The sequence below is a fragment of the Microcaecilia unicolor genome, chromosome 10, assembly GCF_901765095.1.
Source record: "Microcaecilia unicolor chromosome 10, aMicUni1.1, whole genome shotgun sequence".
Taxonomy (NCBI): domain Eukaryota; kingdom Metazoa; phylum Chordata; class Amphibia; order Gymnophiona; family Siphonopidae; genus Microcaecilia; species Microcaecilia unicolor.
Window position 1 is genome coordinate 149,105,172 of NC_044040.1, and position 21,039 is coordinate 149,126,210.

Consider the following 21,039-nt stretch of genomic DNA (forward strand, 5'->3'; position numbering starts at 1 on the left):
GCCACGCTAGAGGCGCATTTTCAGCAGCAGTATTCGGATAAGCGCCGCTGAATGTGCCCAATTAGCCCTGATCAAGTGATTTAAATGGCCAGGAGCCTCTCCTGGCCATTTAAACCATTTCGATATTGACCCTGAAATGTTCAGGGATCTTTCCTCTCCAGTGATCCTAATGTCAGTGGAATGGTGACCTATTCTCTTTCCTTGAAAAAAGTAATAGGCATATTACTGAAAGATAAGTACATTTTTTTCTTCTTTTTACTTCCTAGGGTGGGAAGATCCCAGTAAGGTGGACAGCCCCTGAGGCTATTGCCTATCGCAAGTTCACCTCTGCCAGTGATGTCTGGAGTTATGGTATCGTCATGTGGGAAGTGATGTCATTTGGAGAAAGGCCTTACTGGGACATGTCCAACCAAGATGTAAGGACTGCATCCTTAAAGTCTGAATGGTGTTCATACATCTTAAATTATGCTTCCTGTTTCTCCGCTGCTGAATTTTTTGTCTAATAGAGAACGGTATAGGATTGCAGACTATGAGAGAGGCCTGTTTATGGAAGTTGCTGTAAGGGATGTTGAGGCAGGAAATTATAATTACTCTTGATTTTTATCCCATTTCTACCATTAAATGGGATATTCAGTTTCTAAAATGGTAGCCTAAATGGCAGGGTTTAAAAAATAGTAAAAATGACAAACTCTAAATACCGTTCCTCTAGTGGAGAATTTATCAGCCATTCCAGTTCAGTGAGTTACTTTAAGGAAAACTGGATTGCCATTGACTGGTGGTAATGATTGGGGAAGTCTCTGTGAATGTCACTTTAGCAAATGATATTGCATTCTTCAGTGTGGTGGCGCTCCAAGTTCTTACAGCATCTGCCTGTGCTATTGTGAAAACACTGTAGCTGTTTCTGTGTCAGATTTAAAAGATGGATTAGGCTGAAAAGAAATAGAATAGGCGTAAAGAAAGAAAATTGGAAAGAACAGCTAGTGGGTTGGGAGGTAATTGGACCTGAGGAGGCTTTGAACATGTTCAGAGGTTTGTCAGCCAGAAACAGAGATTTGGTAAGTTCCACTATAATGCCGTGATCGACAGATGTAATGAGGGAAGGAGCTTTCCGCAGAGACAAAGAACAATCGTCTTGAAACTCCGCAGCTCTGATTAACCTCCAACTGCCCTGCTACTTTCACTGCCTGCAGCATTGCTCTGAATCTTTCTCTTTCCACCAGTGATCAGAAGGGCTGGTCAGAACCTCCCTGAATTGGAATAATTAAGTTCAACAAGGCTCAGCTTTGAACTGAGATTTTGTGTCTGTGCCCGATGTGTCCCCAGGGGAAAGATGGCTGTCTCTGCTTTCTAGTGCACCCTGGTTATTATTGTAAGTTACAATTATACAAGCAAATGTTCAATCTATCAGACAGTGGGCTTGGCTCAACATTAAAAGCGCTCTTGTGATTGCTATCTGTACTCAGGACCACATTAACTATGTCTGGGACACTCTTTTTTCAGATTAACCCTCCCCCCAACAAATTATGTATGCAGTGAATGCTGAATCACCTCCGAAGGCACAATGATATTTATATTTTTTACTCTGACATATCAAATAACTTGGGATACAAAAGAACCCAATCCAAAGGTGTTGCACAGCAAAGATAAACGTACCATGTGGCATTTAAAAGGCAATTCTGTAAAGAAGGCACTTGATTTTAAGAACCTGATACCAGCATATGCATAAGTATGAATGCACATATGTGCATTGATGCCAAATTTCCACTATTCTATAAATGCCAGTATATCTTACATAACGTGTAGTTTGAGGGTTAGCGTATATATAAGAGGGAGTGGACAGGGCACAAAGTTATTTCTGTAACCTGTAGAATACTATAGGTTATACACACATCTCTGGAACTTAGGTGCACACTCTTAGTGATTGTGCTAAAATAATACATAAGAACATACGAATAGCCATAGTGGGTCAGACCAATGGTCCATCTAGCCCAGTATCCTGTTTCCAACAGTGGCCAATCCAGGTCACAAGTACCTGGCAGAAACCCAAATAGTAGCAACATTCCTTTCTACCAATCCCAGTTTAAGCAATGACTTTCCCATGTCTGTCTCAATAGGACTTTTCCTCCAGGAACTTGTCCAATCCTTTTTTAAACCCACATGCGCTAACTGCTGTTATCACATCCTCTGGCAATGAGTTCCAGAGCTTAACTATTCTTTGAGTGAAAAAATATTTCTTCCTATTTGTTTTAAATGTGTTTCTATGTAATTTCATTGAGTTCCCCTTGTCTTTGTATTTTTTGAAAGAGTACCACACGGCTACCACACCTCTCTACTTGAAAGAGTAAAAAATTGATTCACTTGTACTCATTCTATACCTGTTAAACTAGTATTTTATAAAGGGAAAGTAGACACTTACGTTCCTTTATAGAATAGGCAGCTATCAGATGCCCAGTTATAGAATACCCCCTAAATCTTTCACCTATATGGGAGTGAAGTCTGGGAACTATACAGGACGGGATATATTATATAACCTCAGCATAAACCCTGAAGATCCAGTTCTGTAAAACAGATGCTGCATTCACAGAAATTCCCTCAGTAGTGGGTACACAGCAGAACCAGGATATCTCTCCTTCCTACTTAGCATGCCAAAAAATCAATTCCATTTCTGATGCCACCTTAGTAGCAGCAACACAAAGTACAAAACCCCACAAAAGATATTCAAAACCCAAATAGCAAATCTGCTGTAACAAACAATGCTAATTATAAGACTCAAAATAGCATCAACAGGGAAAATAGAACCTACTAAATTTTGGTCACAGTTTGAGCTACTTTTTATATAACAGGATTGGACTCAGAAACTTCTTTAGGCCAATGGAACAATATTATAGTTAATACATTGGATTGAAAAATATGGCTCACCTTGCATCCAAACCAAAGTTTCAGCGTGCTTGTCTGACATTGCTGTCTGGATGTCTCAACGCCACCTGAAATTAAACATGACCAAAACTGAACTTCTCATTTTCCCCCCAAACCCACCTCCCCACTCCCCCCATTTTCTATTTCTGTTGATGGCTCTCTCATTCTCCCTGTCTCCTCAGCTCGAAACCTTGGGGTCATCTTTGACTCTTCTCTCTCCTTCTCTGCTCATATCCAGCAGATCGCCAAGACCTGTCGTTTCTTTCTTTACAACATCCGTAAAATCTGCCCCTTTCTCTCTGAGCACTCTACCAAAACCCTCATCCACACCCTTGTCACCTCTCGTTTAGACTACTGCAATCAGCTTCTTGCTGGCCTCCCACTTAGTTACCTCTCCCCTCTCCAATCGGTTCAAAACTCTGCTGCCCGTCTCGTCTTCCGCCAGGGTCGCTTTACTCATACTACCTCTCTCCTCAAGTCGCTTCACTGGCTCCCTATCCGTTTTCGCATCCTGTTTAAACTTCTTCTACTAACCTATAAATGTACTCACTCTGCTGCTCCCCAGTGTCTCTCCACACTCGTCCTTCCCTACACCCCTTCCCGTGCACTCCGCTCCATGGATAAATCCTTCTTATCTGTTCCCTTCTCCACTACTGCCAACTCCAGACTTCGCGCCTTCTGTCTCGTTGCAACCTACGCCTGGAATAAACTTCCTGAGCTCCTACATCTTGCCCCGTCCTTGGCCACCTTTAAATCTAGACTGAAAGCCCACCTCTTTAACATTGCTTTTGACTCGTAACCACTTATAACCACTCACCTCCACCTACCCTCCTCTCCTCCTTTCTGTACATATTAATTGATTTGATTTGCTTACTTTATTTTTTATCTATTAGATTGTAGCAGGGACTGTCTTTCTTCTATGTTTGTGCAGCGCTGCGTACGCCTTGTAGCGCTATAGAAATGCTAAAGAGTAGTAGTAGTAGTAGTAAGAGCAAGCTGGACAGCTATAGGTCCCCTATAGGTTTGCAGAATCCCTTTACCATGGTCACATACTGAATATAGAAGACCCTCACCTATCAAACATATAAATGGCAAGTGACCGTACTCACTTGCAAATGCGCAGTTCAGACTTCCCTCTCTGTCCCGCCCTCGCGTCAAGACGTCATGACAGCAGAGGGCGGAACAGAGAGGGAAACGGAGTCGAATTGACGGACGCCGCCGCTGCCGCCTGGAAAGGAACATCGCGCGAAACAATCTCCTCCCCCCTCCGCCGCTCCCGCCCCCCTTCGTATCGGGCCCCCTGCACTGACCTGACAGCGCCTCTCACCTCCGTGTGGAAGCGCTGCAGGCAGCAGCAGAGCGATCTGCTGCTGCCTGCAGCGCTTTCACACGAAGGTGAGAGGCGCTGTCAGGTCAGTGCAGGGGGCCCGGCACGGAGGGGGGAGGGAGCTGCGGCGATGAGGGTAGCTGGACATGGGGAGAGGGCAGGGGGAGAGGCCATGGTTGCTGGACGGGGTGAGAGCAGGGCACAGAGGAGGGTTGCTGGACATGGGGGGGAGGGGGGAGGCCAAGGGAAAGAGGAGGGTTGCTGGATATGGGGGAGGAGGATCGGTGGACGGGGTGAGGCCAGGGGAGAGAGGAGGGTTGCAATACTCGCCCGTTTTTACGGGCTTAATGGCTAGTTATAGAATAAAGGACCAAAAATTAAAAACAGAAATCTTCAGATAAAAGCTGAAATGAAAGTCGATGGCCAAAGCCAGAATAATACTAGGCTGCATCAAGAGTGGCATAACAAGTAGAAGAGAGGATCTGATAATGCCCCCGTAGAAGTCATTAGTGAGGCCCTACGTGGAGTATCATATTCAGATTTAGTGGCCTTATCTTACTGGATATAAAAAGACCTGAATCAGTTCACAGGGAGTTGTATGGCATCTGCACCAGAAGACATATGAGAAGAGACCTGAAGACCTGAATATGTATACCCTAGAGCAGGGGTTCTCAATCCAGTCCTTGGCACATACCAGGCCAGTCTGGTTTTCAAGATAATCACAATGAATATGCATGAGACAAATTTACATGCATTGCCTCCATGCTATGCAGATCTCTCTCATGCATATTCATGGTGGGTATCCTGAAAACCTAACGTTATCTTGAAAACCTAACTGGCTGCGTATGTCCCAAGGACCAGGTTGAGAACCTCTACCCTTCAAGAGAGGAGGGAGAGAAGAGATATGATACAGATACCTGAAAAGCATTATGAAGAAACCATTCTTTTTCAAAGACGAGGAACTATATATCTAGAGAACATGAAATGAAGCTGCATGGAAGTAAGCTTAAGTGCAACATCAGGAAATACAAATACATTTTCACTGCAAGGGTAGCGGATTCCTGGAATGCCCTCACAGTGGATGTGTTGGGGACCAAAGCATGGGATAAAAACAGAGGATCCCTATATAGCAAAACTGAAATGATTTTCACACTCCAGAAAAGACATGCAGAGGTGTAATTTGCACAAAGTGACAGGTACAACACTAAACAAAGGCACAGAAGGAGGTAACCTGCACATTCTGCATGGAGCAGCAGGTAAAACTAGCACAATTCAAAAAGGAATAGGGGGTTTAACCTGCATGGTGCGGCAGATATAACACTAAGCAGCAGGAACAATTCTAGCTACCTTACTGGACAGTCTAGAAGGACCATGCTGGTCTTTATGTGCTGTCTGTTACTATGAAACTTTAAGAAGCCAGACTATGAACCATGCAATGCTGGAAAAAGAAAAAGATATTTCTTCTACTTTAAAAAAAATACAAACAACAACAAATCAAAAACAAACAAGAAATAAAGCCTACATTTCCCAAACCTGACATAATTTAGTCCCTAACAAAATTGCAAATATATTTTAAATGTTTCTACCTTTTTGTACCTTATTTATTTTTTGACTAATCATGTTGATCCTAGTCTCTCCATTTACAACATATCATCTTTATCTAAGTTGTTTTCCAGGTTCTCATTTTCATTTCTTCTTTCTACTCCTGTCTTTCTTTACTCAGTATACAGTGGTGGAAATAAGTATTTGATCCCTTGCTGATTTTGTAAGTTTGCCCACTGACAAAGACATGAGCAGCCCATAATTGAAGGGTAGGTTATTGGTAACAGTGAGAGATAGCACATCACAAATTAAATCCGGAAAATCACATTGTGGAAAGTATATGAATTTATTTGCATTCTGCAGAGGGAAATAAGTATTTGATCCCCCACCAACCAGTAAGAGATCTGGCCCCTACAGACCAGGTAGATGCTCCAAATCAACTCGTTACCTGCATGACAGACAGCTGTCGGCAATGGTCACCTGTATGAAAGACACCTGTCCACAGACTCAGTGAATCAGTCAGACTCTAACCTCTACAAAATGGCCAAGAGCAAGGAGCTGTCTAAGGATGTCAGGGACAAGATCATACACCTGCACAAGGCTGGAATGGGCTACAAAACCATCAGTAAGACGCTGGGCGAGAAGGAGACAACTGTTGGTGCCATAGTAAGAAAATGGAAGAAGTACAAAATGACTGTCAATCGACAAAGATCTGGGGCTCCACGCAAAATCTCACCTCGTGGGGTATCCTTGATCATGAGGAAGGTTAGAAATCAGCCTACAACTACATGGGGGGAACTTGTCAATGATCTCAAGGCAGCTGGGACCACTGTCACCACGAAAACCATTGGTAACACATTACGACATAACGGATTGCAATCCTGCAGTGCCCGCAAGGTCCCCCTGCTCCGGAAGGCACATGTGACGGCCCGTCTGAAGTTTGCCAGTGAACACCTGGATGATGCCGAGAGTGATTGGGAGAAGGTGCTGTGGTCAGATGAGACAAAAATTGAGCTCTTTGGCATGAACTCAACTCGCCGTGTTTGGAGGAAGAGAAATGCTGCCTATGACCCAAAGAACACCGTCCCCACTGTCAAGCATGGAGGTGGAAATGTTATGTTTTGGGGGTGTTTCTCTGCTAAGGGCACAGGACTACTTCACCGCATCAATGGGAGAATGGATGGGGCCATGTACCGTACAATTCTGAGTGACAACCTCCTTCCCTCCGCCAGGGCCTTAAAAATGGGTCGTGGCTGGGTCTTCCAGCACGACAATGACCCAAAACATACAGCCAAGGCAACAAAGGAGTGGCTCAGGAAGAAGCACATTAGGGTCATGGAGTGGCCTAGCCAGTCACCAGACCTTAATCCCATTGAAAACTTATGGAGGGAGCTGAAGCTGCGAGTTGCCAAGCGACAGCCCAGAACTCTTAATGATTTAGAGATGATCTGCAAAGAGGAGTGGACCAAAATTCCTCCTGACATGTGTGCAAACCTCATCATCAACTACAGAAGACGTCTGACCGCTGTGCTTGCCAACAAGGGTTTTGCCACCAAGTATTAGTTCTTGTTTGCCAGAGGGATTAAATACTTATTTCCCTCTGCAGAATGCAAATAAATTCATATACTTTCCACAATGTGATTTTCCGGATTTAATTTGTGATGTGCTATCTATCTCTCACTGTTACCAATAACCTACCCTTCAATTATGGGCTGCTCATGTCTTTGTCAGTGGGCAAACTTACAAAATCAGCAAGGGATCAAATACTTATTTCCACCACTGTATCTGTCTCTGACATTGACAATGTACTTTCATCTTATTTATCCGTTTCGCTCTTTTTTGCCTCTCTACTCACAACTAAATTTTACCCCTCATTCTCCACTCACCTTCCAGTCCTCAATCTCCCTCCTTACTTACCTACAGGCTTTCCATTTTCCACTCATTCTCTTTTCCCAGTCATCATTTCGTTACCATACTACATGTTCTGAAATACCAACATACACATGTATGTGTTGTGTTGACCCAATTGATATTTTAGACACTGACAATTGCAAAATGGACGTTGCCGCTGCACAATGCTGGTGCATACATGTTTATTTTTGCATGTATTTTAGAGAAAGTACTACGCTGTTAGATTTTTTTTTCTAAAATACTGGCAGAAATTGATGCCCTGACCTGGACGTCTCAATTCCAATTTATATGTTCTTTCTAAAATCTGCCTTCACATTTTTAGCACTACTGCATATCCATATATTTAAGAGGCAATTCTATAAATGACGCTCAGAATTTGGCAGTGGAAAAAGTCAGAGCTAAGTGCAATTCTATAAAGGGCACACTTAGAGGGGCATAATCGAACGGGGACAACCATCTCTAAGAGCGTCCATCTCTATGGACGTTCCGGCAAAGGGACGGGGAAACCCGTATTATCAAAACAAGATGGATGTCCATATTTCGTTTCGATAATACGGTCGGGGATGCCCAAATCTCAGCATTTAGGTCAACCTTAGAGATGGTCGTCCTTAGAGATGGTCGTCCCCAGTTTTCGGCCATAATGGAAACCGAGGAGGAGCCAGCATTTGTAGTGCACTGGTCCCCCTGACATGCCAGGACACCAACCAGGCACCCTAGGGGGCACTGCAGTTGACTTCATAAAATGCTGTCAGGAACACAGCTCTCTTACCTTGTGTGCTGAGTCCCCCAAACCCCCCCTAAAACCCACTCCACACTACACCACTACCATAGCCCTTAGGGATGAAGGGGGCATCTACATGTGGGTACAGTGTGTTTTGGGTGGGTTTTGGAGGGCTCACATTTACCACCACAAGTGTAACAGGTAGGAGGGGGATGGGCCTGGGTCCGCCTGCCTGAAGTGCACTGCACCCACTAAAAACTGCTCCAGGGACCTGCATACTGCTGTAATGGAGCTGGGTATGATATTTGAGGCTGGCATAGAGGCTGAAAAAATGTTTTTTTAAAATTTTTTTGGGGGTGGGAGGGGATTGGTGACCACTGGTGGTCATCTGGTCAGTTCGGGCACCTTTTCGAGGCATGGTCATGAAAAAAAAGGGACCAAGTAAAGTCAGTCAACCAAATACTCGTGAGGGACGCCCTTCTATTTTCCATTATCGCCCAAGGACGCCCATCTCTTTACCACGCCCTGTCCCGCCTTCGGTACACTGCTGACACGCCCCCATGAACTTTGGTGTTCCCCGAAGTTGAGGATGCAAAAAATTGGCTTTCGATTATGCCGATTTGGGCGACCTCAGGAGAAGGACGCCCATCTCCCGAGTTGTGTCAGAAGATGGGCGTCCTTCCCTTTCAAAAATAAGCTAGTTAGTGCCAATTCCTACACCTAACTTTAGGCACCAGACGTATGCGTGCTGAGACCTGGTGTAAACAGTGGCACCCAAGTTAGGCGCACTGAGGCCGTATTCTATTACTGCACGTGCAGCTTTTCAGAACGACTCGGGCATGCCCATGGCTATGCCCCCTTTTGAGTTATGCACTAGTAGATGTAGGCATCATGCCTTATAGAATAGCACACAGCTAGATGTGCATGCAAATTTTAATGAGTGTCAATTAACATCAATAATTGGTTGGTAACACCCAATTAGATGGTTAAGGATTTTTTTCCCTCTATTAATTTGTGCGTGCATCTTAGGCACGTGAAGAAATTTGGATGCGCAAATCTGGGTACCATATATAGAATCTGAGGGATAGCGGACCAGTGCTATATGCTCTGTTTCAAAATTGTCTATATATATCTATATGTGTGTATATGTGTATGTAAAGGTAAATGAAGTCCCCTGTGTGCAAGTACCACTTGTGAATGACTTATGGTATAATGGTTTCTTGGCAGACTATTAGTAGGGTGCTTTGCCATTGCCATCCCCAATCATCTTTACCCCCTGTCTAAGGTAAATGGCTGAGTTAACTGGATGGCTGAGGGGTAAATGACTGAACGTAAATGAATGGCTGAGGGAGCCAGAGGCTGGCTATCTGACAGAAATCCCAGAAAAGACTTTGATTTCAGTTTGTGGGTACAATAGGCAAGCAAACTACTAACTGCACCACAAGGCCTTGCTGTGTGCAGCTGTACCAGTACAGTAGTCAGGCACACCTAGGTAGAACAGGTAGACACACATGGCCCTTGCCTGCTGATTTCTTCCATATATGCTCATACATAAATGAATTAAATATGTATGTATGCATATGCACACACTTTGAACCTTGAACCTTGTCTGTAGCACAAGTTTTGACTTCCAATCTCTCCCTCTTATTCCTTTTTGTTGTCCTTGAACCTGCAGCAACAACAGTTTTATGCTTCCTTGTTTGCTCTGTCAAAACACAAATAGAGGAACACGGTTGGCAGGTAATTCAATTCTCAAAGTATTTGCTTTCAAGGTCAGAGTCCTTAACACCTCTTTTTCCTCAGGGAAATTCTGAACCCGTGCTTTAGCACTGGGCCAGTCTTCCTTTAATAAACCAGGGCTCCTATGTTTTAAGAGCTCAGTCGAAATACCACCAAGATCTAGTATGACAGAGTAGTCCTTGTATAGAATGTTTAGGGATATCCCTCCACCCCCCACAGAGTCCTGCTTTTTCCAGGCCCTGAAGGACAACCCCCCCCCCCCCCCCCCCCCCAGGATGCCCCCTTTTCCTCGTAATCCATTTGAGAACTCCTTTTGGAGCTTGGAGAAGAGACGGCTGAGGGGAGACATGATAGAGGTATATAAAATAATGAGTGGAGTGGAACAGGTGGATGTGAAGCGTCTGTTCACGCTTTCCAAAAATACTAGGACTAGGGAGCATGCGATGAAACTACAGTGTAGTAAATTTAAAACAAATCGGAGAAAATTTTTCTTCACCCAACGTGTAATTAAACTCTGGAATTCATTGCCGGAGAAAGTGGTGAAGGCGGTTAGCTGAGCAGAGTTTAAAAAGGGGTTGGACGGTTTCCTAAAGGACAAGTCCATAAACCGCTACTAAACGGACTTGGAAAACTCCAAAATTCCAGGAATAACATGTATAGAATGTTTGTACGTTTGGGAAGCTTGCCAGGTGCCCTTGGCCTGGATTGGCCGCTGTCGTGGACAGGATGCTGGGCTCGATGGACCCTTGGTCTTTTCCCAGTATGGCATTACTTATGTACTTATGTTTTGCCTGAATTCAAGCAGCTCCACCCACAACCGTAGTTTTAGAACTTCACTACTGACCACCACATAACACTTGTAAAGATTAAACAAACTTCATTCTGTTCTCAAAGGCATTATATGGAAGCACCCTTACCTTCATTTGTGATTAAATCACTTTGCGTATTATAATCCATAAATGTAAGGTCTTCAGTTATCTCAGGGATGCCAGATGCTTCCTCCTCCATCAGGCTCTTGGTGCTCTCCTTTGGGGTGTTGAACTGTAACACCTTTCCCCAATTTCTCCTTTCGGTCATGACTTAATTCTTGGTGAAACAGCGAAAACACGCCTCCTCAGTGACTTTCCTATTAGGCAGCCTTGAGCTAGGATAGTCCCTGTCTTTGGAGCTGACGCCCCCCCCCCCCCTCATCCCCTTGCTCTGTTCCTATCCAGGTCTTCCCTCTCCCTGAAGGTTCTTTGTCTAGCCTGCATATCTTTGTCAAAATGCAGTGGTGTTAAACTTTAGATTTTGTTCTGAGCATACCAATTTATATGTATATATACTAGGGATGTGCATCCCTTTGAAATTGAGCAGAAAAAATACAAAATATGTTTTTAATGTGCTGTCAATAGTATGCACTCTTCGGAAAGAGCATACAGCGTTTACAAAGAATGCACATAATCCCATGAAGAGCGTGCACTGTTTGCAAACAGTACACACTTTTTCAGAAAGAATGCATACTTTTTCTTGATTGTACACATTTGTGCTCTTTCAAAACGGTGTGCACTGTTCGTGAATAATGGGCATCTCTGTGAACAGTGTGCACGGTCTCAAAAGAGTGCATGCAGTTTCTGAAATGATATTGCTCCCATAATGGCATAATGAAAAAAACAAGCTGGAAAAAAAATGAAATTCCCAGAAATGACATGAGACAAACGTTTTCTGGTTGGACATCACCTAATTTCTACATATATGCATGTTTATTTAGGCCCATATTCTTGAAGCTCTATTCATGTTTTGGATGTCTGAAAGCAAGGCAAGCGAACAAGAGTCCACACTCTGCTCAAGACAAGCAAGCAACAAAAAACAGCGAAGTTCACAAGAATGGCTGGAGTCCTTTTATTGTCAGTTTTACAGTCTGACTTGACATTGACCATGTGTTGCCAACAGGGCCTGCATCAGGAGTCTGTTGGGCTCATTTTTGAAAGAGAAAAACATCCAAAAAATGTCATAAAGCACCATTTGGACAGATTTCTTCTCAAAGCATCCAAATTGGTATTCTCAAAATCAGTTTTGCAGACATCTATCTATGTATTTTGTCTGCAGTTCATCCACATCACAAGGGGGCTTGTTGAGAGTGTTTCGAAGAAGGGATTAAGGAGTGCCGAACACTTGGATGTTTTGTAGCCATAATGGGACAAAACCAAAACATCTAGGGTGAAAAATTCAATGTTTTGATCTAGACCTTTTTTTCTAATGAGGTCCCTGATGACCACTGGAGGGATTCAGGGATGACCTCCCTTACTCCCCAGTGGCCACTGACCCGCTCCCACCCCCACCCCCACCCCCAAATAATGTGAATAAAAATAGTACTCACCAGCCTCTATGACAGCCTCAGATGTTATAGCCAGGTCCATTAGAGCAGCATGCAGGTCTCCGGTGTAGTGTAGTGGTGGGTTCAGTGCACTGTAGACAGGTGGACCTAGGCCCATACCTCCCCTTACCTGTTATACTTGTGGTGCAAACTGTGAGCCCTCCAAAACTCACCACAAACCCCCTGTACTCACATTTAGGTGACACCTTCACCCATAAGGGCTATTGTAGTGGTATACAGTTGGGGATAGTAGGTTTGGGGGGCTCAGCAGACAAGATAAGGGAGCAACTGTGAGATACTTACCTGGGGGCATTTATATGAAGTCCACAGCACTGCCCCCTAGGGTGTCCCATTGTTTTCTTGGGATGTCTGGGGGACCAGTCTGCTAAAAATGCTGGTCCTTCCTACATCCCAATAGCTTGATTTTTGTGTGTTTTTAACTTGTGTGGGGTTTTTTTCAAAAATGGCCTAAAAAAATAAATTCACAAAACCTTGTTCAAAATGGTATTTAAAAAAAAAAAAAGATATACGTTTTTCTTTTTTCAAAAATGGGTATATTTCCTATTTGGATTTGGTACGTGTAGCATAAAACATCCAAAGTCCAACTTAGATGCACAATCGAAAATGCCCCTCAGTAGCTCTCACATAGAGAGTATAAGTCTAAAAATAGACAAGTTCTACAGCAATTGGGTCTTCAACCTTTCTTGGCTAATCAAACAATATTTACTATGAGCGTCAAGGGCTGCTACTGTAGCTAAACAAAGTGCGTCAAGTGCCAGAGCCGGTGGTGGGAGGCGGGGCTGGTGGTTGGGAGGCGGGGATAGTGCTGGGCAGACTTATACGATCTGTGCCCTGAAGAGCACAGGTACAAATCAAAGTAGGGTATACACAAAAAGTAGCACATATGAGTTATCTTGTTGGGCAGACTGGATGGACTGTGCAGGTCTTTTTCTGCCGTCATCTACTATGTTACTATGTTAAGTGATTCTCCTTCCATAACCAGTCTTTAGACATCCATATTGCATGGACATTCAAATCCCAATTTTATAAAGCTGGGATATAGGCATTGCCTGGGACTAAGGAAGGGCCAAAATACGGACTTCCAATTCTGATTTCAGAAAGGGAAAGGACATCTATGTACAAAAATATGGATTTTGATATATGGACTTGGCACCCGGCATGTCCACATTACAGAAAGTCTCTGAGCAGTTCATCTGTGGTGGGATTAAGGGAGGTCATCCTGAATCCCCCTGTGGTTGCTGCCCTCCACCCCCCCCCCCCCCTCCAAATGTAAAACTGGCAAGGGATTCTAAGCGCTATGGACATTGATGGTACTAAAATTGTTTTGTAAGAAATTAATGTACAAAAAAATGTTATTACCATATACAAGCCCAAAGGCTATTGAAGCAAAGTACATTCAAGTAAAGTAGGTATTTCTCTGTCCCTGGAGGCCTCATTTTTATTGTAATGTGTGCCTGTTATACTCTGAAGTGGCGCTGTTAGGTCTGGTTTGGTTTGTCTCCAGGATTTGTATTTCCGTGGTCAAACATCCCACTTTTATCTGTATTTATATCTGGTTAGAGGCAGTGCAGGGCAACCAAGAAGCAGTTCACAGAGAAGGGTTTGGAGCAAAAATTAACTTTACAGTATTTATTTAAAAGAAATGTTTTCTAAATTTTTCTCATGGTATAAGTTTTTGGCAGAAGGAACAGTAGCAAAATTATATTGATGTGTGCAGCATGCATAGAGTTAGACTGACATCTCAGAGTGTTTTATCCTTTCTGATGCATATTTACATCACACAAATAAAATGTTACCATAACTAAGTGGATTTTCAAAATACAGTTTCTGAACAGTATAAGCCTCAACATTTTCAATTAAGAAGACTCCAGCTGAGAAACACAGAATTTACCATAGATTCCCTCACTTGGCATGCTTACATATTTTAGGCCTGGACCCTACGGCACAATCAATTCAAACAAAAAATCTAAAGCAAATCAATCTTACTGAGATGAAGTTTATACTAACCTGCCAAGAAAGTAACACTAACAGAATTTAAGGGCTCAGCAAAGCTGAGTTCAAAGACAATGCTCTTGAATGGAAGGCCCAGGGACCAATGGCGACCTCTGGGGCAGCCCTTATCATCATTCTGGCTTTTTTTCTGCCTCTTTACTCAAGCACACAGCAGAAAGGAGGAAATGGATTGGAGGAAGAACCACATATTTGAAGGGCAAGACATTTCTTAATAGATGAAGAGAATGTGTTTGGAAATGTCTACCTCCTTGAGGATCCATACAATAAAAAGTTTGAAGGCGGGCTGGCAGGATGGAGTTCATTGACATAGACAGGCATCTTACATGGGAAGATATTTGGTGGCCTTCCTTCAGCTCATTTGGATCCAATGTGGCCTTGACTTAAAAAAATTAGGGACCCTTTTACATGGGCTGCGCTAGTGTTGGCGCATGTTTTGGGCGCTCGCAGATCCATTTTTCAGCGCGCCTTTAAAAAAGGCCTTTTTAAAATTTTTGCCGAATGTGGATGTGCGGCAAAATAAAAATTGGCACATCCATTTTGGGTCTGAGACCTTAACTCCAGCCATTGACTTAGCAGTAAGGTCTCATGCATTAACCGTACAGTAATCGTCTACGTACGTAGAATGATGATTACCGCCTGGTTTTTGCTGCGCGTCAGAAAATAAAAATTATTTTCCAGCGTGGGCCACATGGTAGCTAGGCGGTAACTCCAAATTGGCATGTGTTGCGAATTCGTAGGTGCCTATCCAGCTTATAATTGAAAAAGAAAAACGCCTATATTGCGACCCAAATCGGGAGATAGACGTTTATCTCACAAAAACGAATAAAGTGGTATAATCGAAAGCCGAATTTGGACGTTTTCAACTGCACTCCGTCGCGGATGCGGACAAAGTTGATGGGGGCGTGTCAAAGGCGTGATGAAGGCGGAACTGGGGCGTGGTTATCGGCCGATCAGAGATAGGCGCCTTTCGCCGATAATGGAAAAAAAATATGCGTTTTTAGCGAGAATTTAGGGCACTTTTCCTGGACCCTGCTTTTCCACGAATAGGGCCCCAAAAAGTGCCCTAAATGACCAGATGACCACTGGAGGGAGTCGGGGATGACCTCCCCTGACTCCCCCAGTGGTCACAAACCCCCTCCCACCACAAAAATATGCCGTTTCACAACTTTTTATGTTCACCCTCAAATGTCATACCCACCTCCCTGGCAGCAGTATGCAGGTCACTGGAGCAGTTATTAGGGGGTGCAGTGGACGTCAGGCAGGTAGACCCAGGCCCATCCCCCCCCCCACCTGTTACACTTGTGCTGGTAAATGGGAGCCCTCCACACCGCCCCCACTGTACCCACATGTAGGTGCCCCCCTTCACCCCTTAGGGCTATAGTAATGGTGTAGACTTGTGGGCGGTGGGTTTTGAGGGGGATTTGGGGGGCTCAACACCCAAGGGAAGGGTGCTATGCACCTGGGAGCTCTTTTACCTTTTTTTTTTTTGTTTTGTAAAAGTGCCCCCTAGGGTGCCCGGTTGGTGTTCTGGCATGTGCACTACGACTCCTGGCCCCTCCCACAAACACATGCCTTGGATTTATTCGTTTTTGAGCTGGGCGCTTTCATTTTCCATTATCACTGATAAAAAAAACCGCCCAGCTCACAAATTGTCGAATAAAACATAGACGTCTATTTTTTTCGAAAATACGGTTCGGTCCGCCCCTTCACGGACCCGTTCTCGGAGATAAACGCCCATGGAGATAGACGTTTTCGTTCGATTATGCCCCTCTATGCGGCTTAGTAAAAGGACCCCTTAGAGAAGACCACTGTTCTAAGATAAACTTGCCTCTGCCAGTAGTAGCAATAACAGTATAGTGTTAATATCCTGATTTCTGATCACTGGCTTTAAGTGTTCTCTCCCCCTCCTTTGTTTAAATAGGTTTGTCTACTTGCTGTCTGCTAAAATGCAGCCACTAATATTGAGGAGTTTTTCTAGAATGTAGCATTTTTCTTAATAAAATGGGTAAAACAGTTTCAGCAACATAGCATGTGAGCCTTTTGGGTAGTTCTCTCACACTTTTCATTTCGCTTTGGACCCTGCTTTGTGTTTAAACTGTCAGCCCAACCAGGAAGCTTATTATTTCATCTTCAATTCCTCTTTAACGGGGGGGGGGGGGGGGGGGGGGGCAGATTCCTAGTCAATCCATGGCTAATATACATCTACACCAGTACTGTTGTCGAAAAACTGAATGTCTTTAGTGCTTTCAATTTTGAAGCTACTGGTTGGATTATGTGCTTTATAATATAAATAAATAAATCCCCTCAATATTCAAAGCTATTTAACTGGCCAGGAATAGCTCCTGGACGGCTAAATAGCACTTAATTAGCTAAGTGCTAATATTCAGCATGAGATAGATGGTTATCTTTGCTGAATATAAACCAGCTATATCACATGATATAACTTGCAAGCTGCAAATATTCAGCGGTTCACCGGCTAAGTTTAGCGGCCAAATTGGACGACCTAAATAGCAGTCCAAACTTTGGCCGGTATAACCTTAACTGGTCATCGCTGAATATTAACTTGGCTAGTTAAGTTTAAGTCAGCCAAAAAAATCCTGGATATTCAATGCCGGTCACTGGAGATGGACCGACATTGAATGTCTGGGCTCAGTGCCGATTGTGGGACTTAGCAGGCCTGCCTCCTGTGGGCTGAATATCGGCCTTAATGACATTACAAGTGACAGTAGTCTATTCTCTTATAATCCAGGTGATTAATGCCATTGAGCAAGATTACAGATTGCCTCCCCCCATGGACTGCCCAGCTGCTCTGCACCAGTTGATGCTGGACTGCTGGCAGAAGGACCGTAACACCCGTCCTCGCTTTGCTGAGATCGTCAACACTTTGGACAAGATGATCCGGAATCCAGCAAGTCTCAAGACTGTGGCAACCATCACCACTGTGTGCGTATTCTATGTTTAAAGAAAACATTTAATATGGACCTGGGCAGCTTGTAAAAGCAAAGTCTATGACTAAACTAACTGCTGATAATTACTGGAAGATTGATATTTCTCTCGGATATTAGTTAACACTATATAAATAGCAATGAGGCAAGTGTACTGCACAATGATCAATTTGTGATATTACCACTGTATTTTTTCTAGCAAAAAAGTGCCGGTACTCAAATGCTAGGTCAGCCTTCAAGAGTGTGGTGATCACTGAGGTACCCACCCCATAATAGCCAGGCCCCCTGCAACCAGTCACAGAATCTATGACGAGACAGAATTGGTGTGTGGACCCTGAGATCTATCATTAAAACATGGGTTCCATGGGTCAATTTTAGCAGACAGTGGAAAAGGTGCTGGTACTCAGTACCCCCTCAAAAAAAGCCCTGGATATTACAACACAAAAATAAGAAGGCCTCAAACACCCAGACACCTGGGACCGCTGTGACTTTACTGGGGTTATGAATATATCATCGGTCAAAAAAACCTTGTTATTGTGTCATTTTTAAATTAATTTTTAACATTTTAATTGCAATCAGCGTTAAAAACTGCAACTTGTATCAACAATTCAAAAAATGGTAATTGAAAAGAAGCACATCTTTCACCCAGTGGTGGCCCAGCCATTTCATTCTGCTGGCTTCATCAGGGGTAGTGCTTCTACAAGAATGTTTTGATGACGGTCAGTGTAAATGACGAGTTGCGTCAAAAGAGTGGGTGGCAGTTCTGTGAATTTTTCCTCTGACAGTTTATGGGGCTTTGTTCAGAATACTTCAACATTCTTTTGGATACGACCTTTAGTTTTTAATGCTGATTTGGGAATTAAAATGGATAAGAATGAATTTAAAAAATGGCACAACAACAAGGTTTTTGTGACTAATGATATTATTTATAACCCCAGTAAAGATACAAGGATCCCAGGTGTCTGGGTGTTTGAGGTTTTTTTCCTTGTATGTTGTAATATCACAAATTGATCATTGTGCAGTATACTTGGCTCATTGTTATTTATATAGTGTTACACTTTTGTGTTGAGTGCAAGTAAAGTCTCTACTTTTTATATTGTGAACTCCTGAATATTAGTTGCCATTTTGATATGTGTTTTTCCTAGGCTTTTGTTGCCTATTTGACGTTTGCATATTTTTGTTCTGTTTCTAGGCCTTCCCAGCCACTGTTAGACCGTTCCATCCCAGATTTTACCACCTTTACCTCAGTGGATGACTGGCTAAGCGCTATTAAAATGGGCCAATACAGAGACAACTTCCTCACTGCCGGCTTCACCTCCCTTCAGCTTGTTACTCAGATGACCTCAGAGTAAGTACAACTTACAAGCTTCTCATCCAATCAGGCTCTTCATATTGTCTGACTGATACATCTGTGCTGATATAAATACCAAAAGACAGATTGTTATACTGAAGTACATTAATGCATAAAATAATACCTTATATTATTTTAAATTTCTTTCTTGTAGGAGATATTTGTGACCATCTCTAGGAAAAGGTGATTAAAATCTCCAGAAACACCAAACAAAATTAGGGGCCCTGTTTACTAAGCCGTGCTGTAGGTGCGCTAACCTTTTAGCGCATGCTTACGATAGAGACACCCATTATGTTCCTATGGGTGTCTGTAGCATTAGCGCTCGCTAAAATGTTTGTGTGCCTACCGTGCCGCTTAGTAAACAGGGCCCTAGGTTTTAATGAATTTAGTTAGAGCAAACAATTTGTAATACAACATCCAAACCTCATTCTTATATGTGAAAAAAATTAAAAGTTACTGAAGCTCAAACATGTAACTTTTGTACATTACTTATGGACCCATGACATGAAAAACTAACCATGCTCAACATTCTGGATCTGCTACTTTAGTCACTTTTTCCCAGTCATATTTTGTCTAAACTTTACTTGTGTTTTTTTTCCATAACCATGGTCTGAACTATACCATCAGCCTCTATGTACTATCATAGCATTTGTCATTACCACTAGTGAAACATAGGAATTTATATTTTATTTTATTGGCTCAGTTTCTTTACCTTGCAGGGATCTACTGAGGATAGGAGTGACTCTGGCTGGACACCAGAAGAAGATTCTAAACAGTGTTCAATCTATGAGAGTACAGATGAGTCAGTCGCCAACTACCATAGCATAAAACCTTTTGGGTGGGGAAGGGAATTAATGAGGGTGGGGTGGAGAAGAAGATTTTTAGGAAGGGAAGGGAGGGCAGTAGAAAGCTGATCAAGCAGTGAAATTCAGGAGATGGTCAAGTATCATCAAAGGATGCTTAATAGCTGTAGACAAGGAATATGTGGGACTTCAAACTTCCATTTCTCACTAAAGAAGCACACTTACCAATTGCCATGGGGGACAAAGAAAAATATATAAATATATGTATAAATATGTACAAATAATATATTTAAAAGGCAAAGACCAACCAACGTGTGTTGGGAAGGGAAAAGAAAATTCAAATTCTACATCCAATGACAATTCCCAGTGGAAAAAAGCAGAGAGGTGGAAGAAAAGGTCAACGGAATTTTGCAATTTGAAGCGACACTGTAAAATTCTACAGGAAATATCTTCTGTGCTCAACCTTCCCCTTCTCCCTCAATTCATCACCCTTTTTGTCATGACCGATATTAAAGACCTCGCAGCTACCCATAAATACCAAGATGTCCCTTCATCGGTTTACCAAAGGACCTCACATCTACCGCTGCTGCAAAGGGGAGACCCACACACTTCCATTTAATGTCTTCATATTGAAGATGAGGTTGTACTTACAATAAAAATGTTTTCTTCTTTTGCTTGCATTTCTTTGCAAAAAGGGGAATAAAACAACTAGAAAAAGTCAACAAGAACACTCAGAAAAAAATTGTCTCTTTGTGCGTCTGTCTGTCTGTTTGAGCATAAACTGTGGATCCACTGCTTGTATATAAGGGAATAAAGGAAACAAAATGGAAAGGAGAATGAAAAACTTGCCAACTTCAGTAGAACTGGGGGAGGTACAGATCATGCTGCATCTTTTATCCTGATGGAGTTGCACCTGGATTCGTCCCAGAAAAATGAGAATAGTAATAAAAATAAACTGTGAATTCTTGGTAGACTTGGGATAGGAACAATTTGGCTTGATGTTGGCCAGGCTACAACTGCGGACGTTGGGATGAACATAGTGGCCAAATTATGGGTCAGACTGAGGCACATACTGCATAGTGGGACACTTTGCCCTTCAGCACCTAAGAGTTCTGCAGTACATAAAGGAGAACTTTTTCAGTCCCATCATACCATTGCTAGCAAATGGATTTTTATACTGGAACTCCTCAGTTGTTTTTTGGCATAAAAGGTAAGTCCAATATATTAGTTGCATTATTATTTCAACTGTTTTTTAACTGGGGCTTGTATAACAAAAATAGTTAAAGAATCAGATGTTTTGTAATTTCACTAAACCGTGCTAGCAATTCCCAGCATGGTAAATGAGAAGAAGTCCATTCAATTCCTATGGGCTTCCTCTCATTTGTCACGTGGG

At 42.9% G+C, this 21,039-nt stretch overlaps 1 protein-coding gene across 1 annotated transcript in view; it reads left to right on the forward strand.

Annotated features, from left to right (window-relative positions):
- The window catches only part of LOC115478342 (ephrin type-B receptor 1-like), a 421,749-nt gene extending 401,986 nt beyond the window's left edge, over positions 1-19,763 (forward strand). Inside the window, 4 exon segments of the mRNA XM_030215646.1 lie at positions 267-416; positions 17,297-17,490; positions 18,685-18,840; positions 19,563-19,763. Of these exon segments, the coding sequence (XP_030071506.1) occupies positions 267-416; positions 17,297-17,490; positions 18,685-18,840; positions 19,563-19,671 (609 nt within the window). The 3' untranslated portion in view covers positions 19,672-19,763.
- Positions 19,764-21,039: the final 1,276 nt, after the last annotated feature.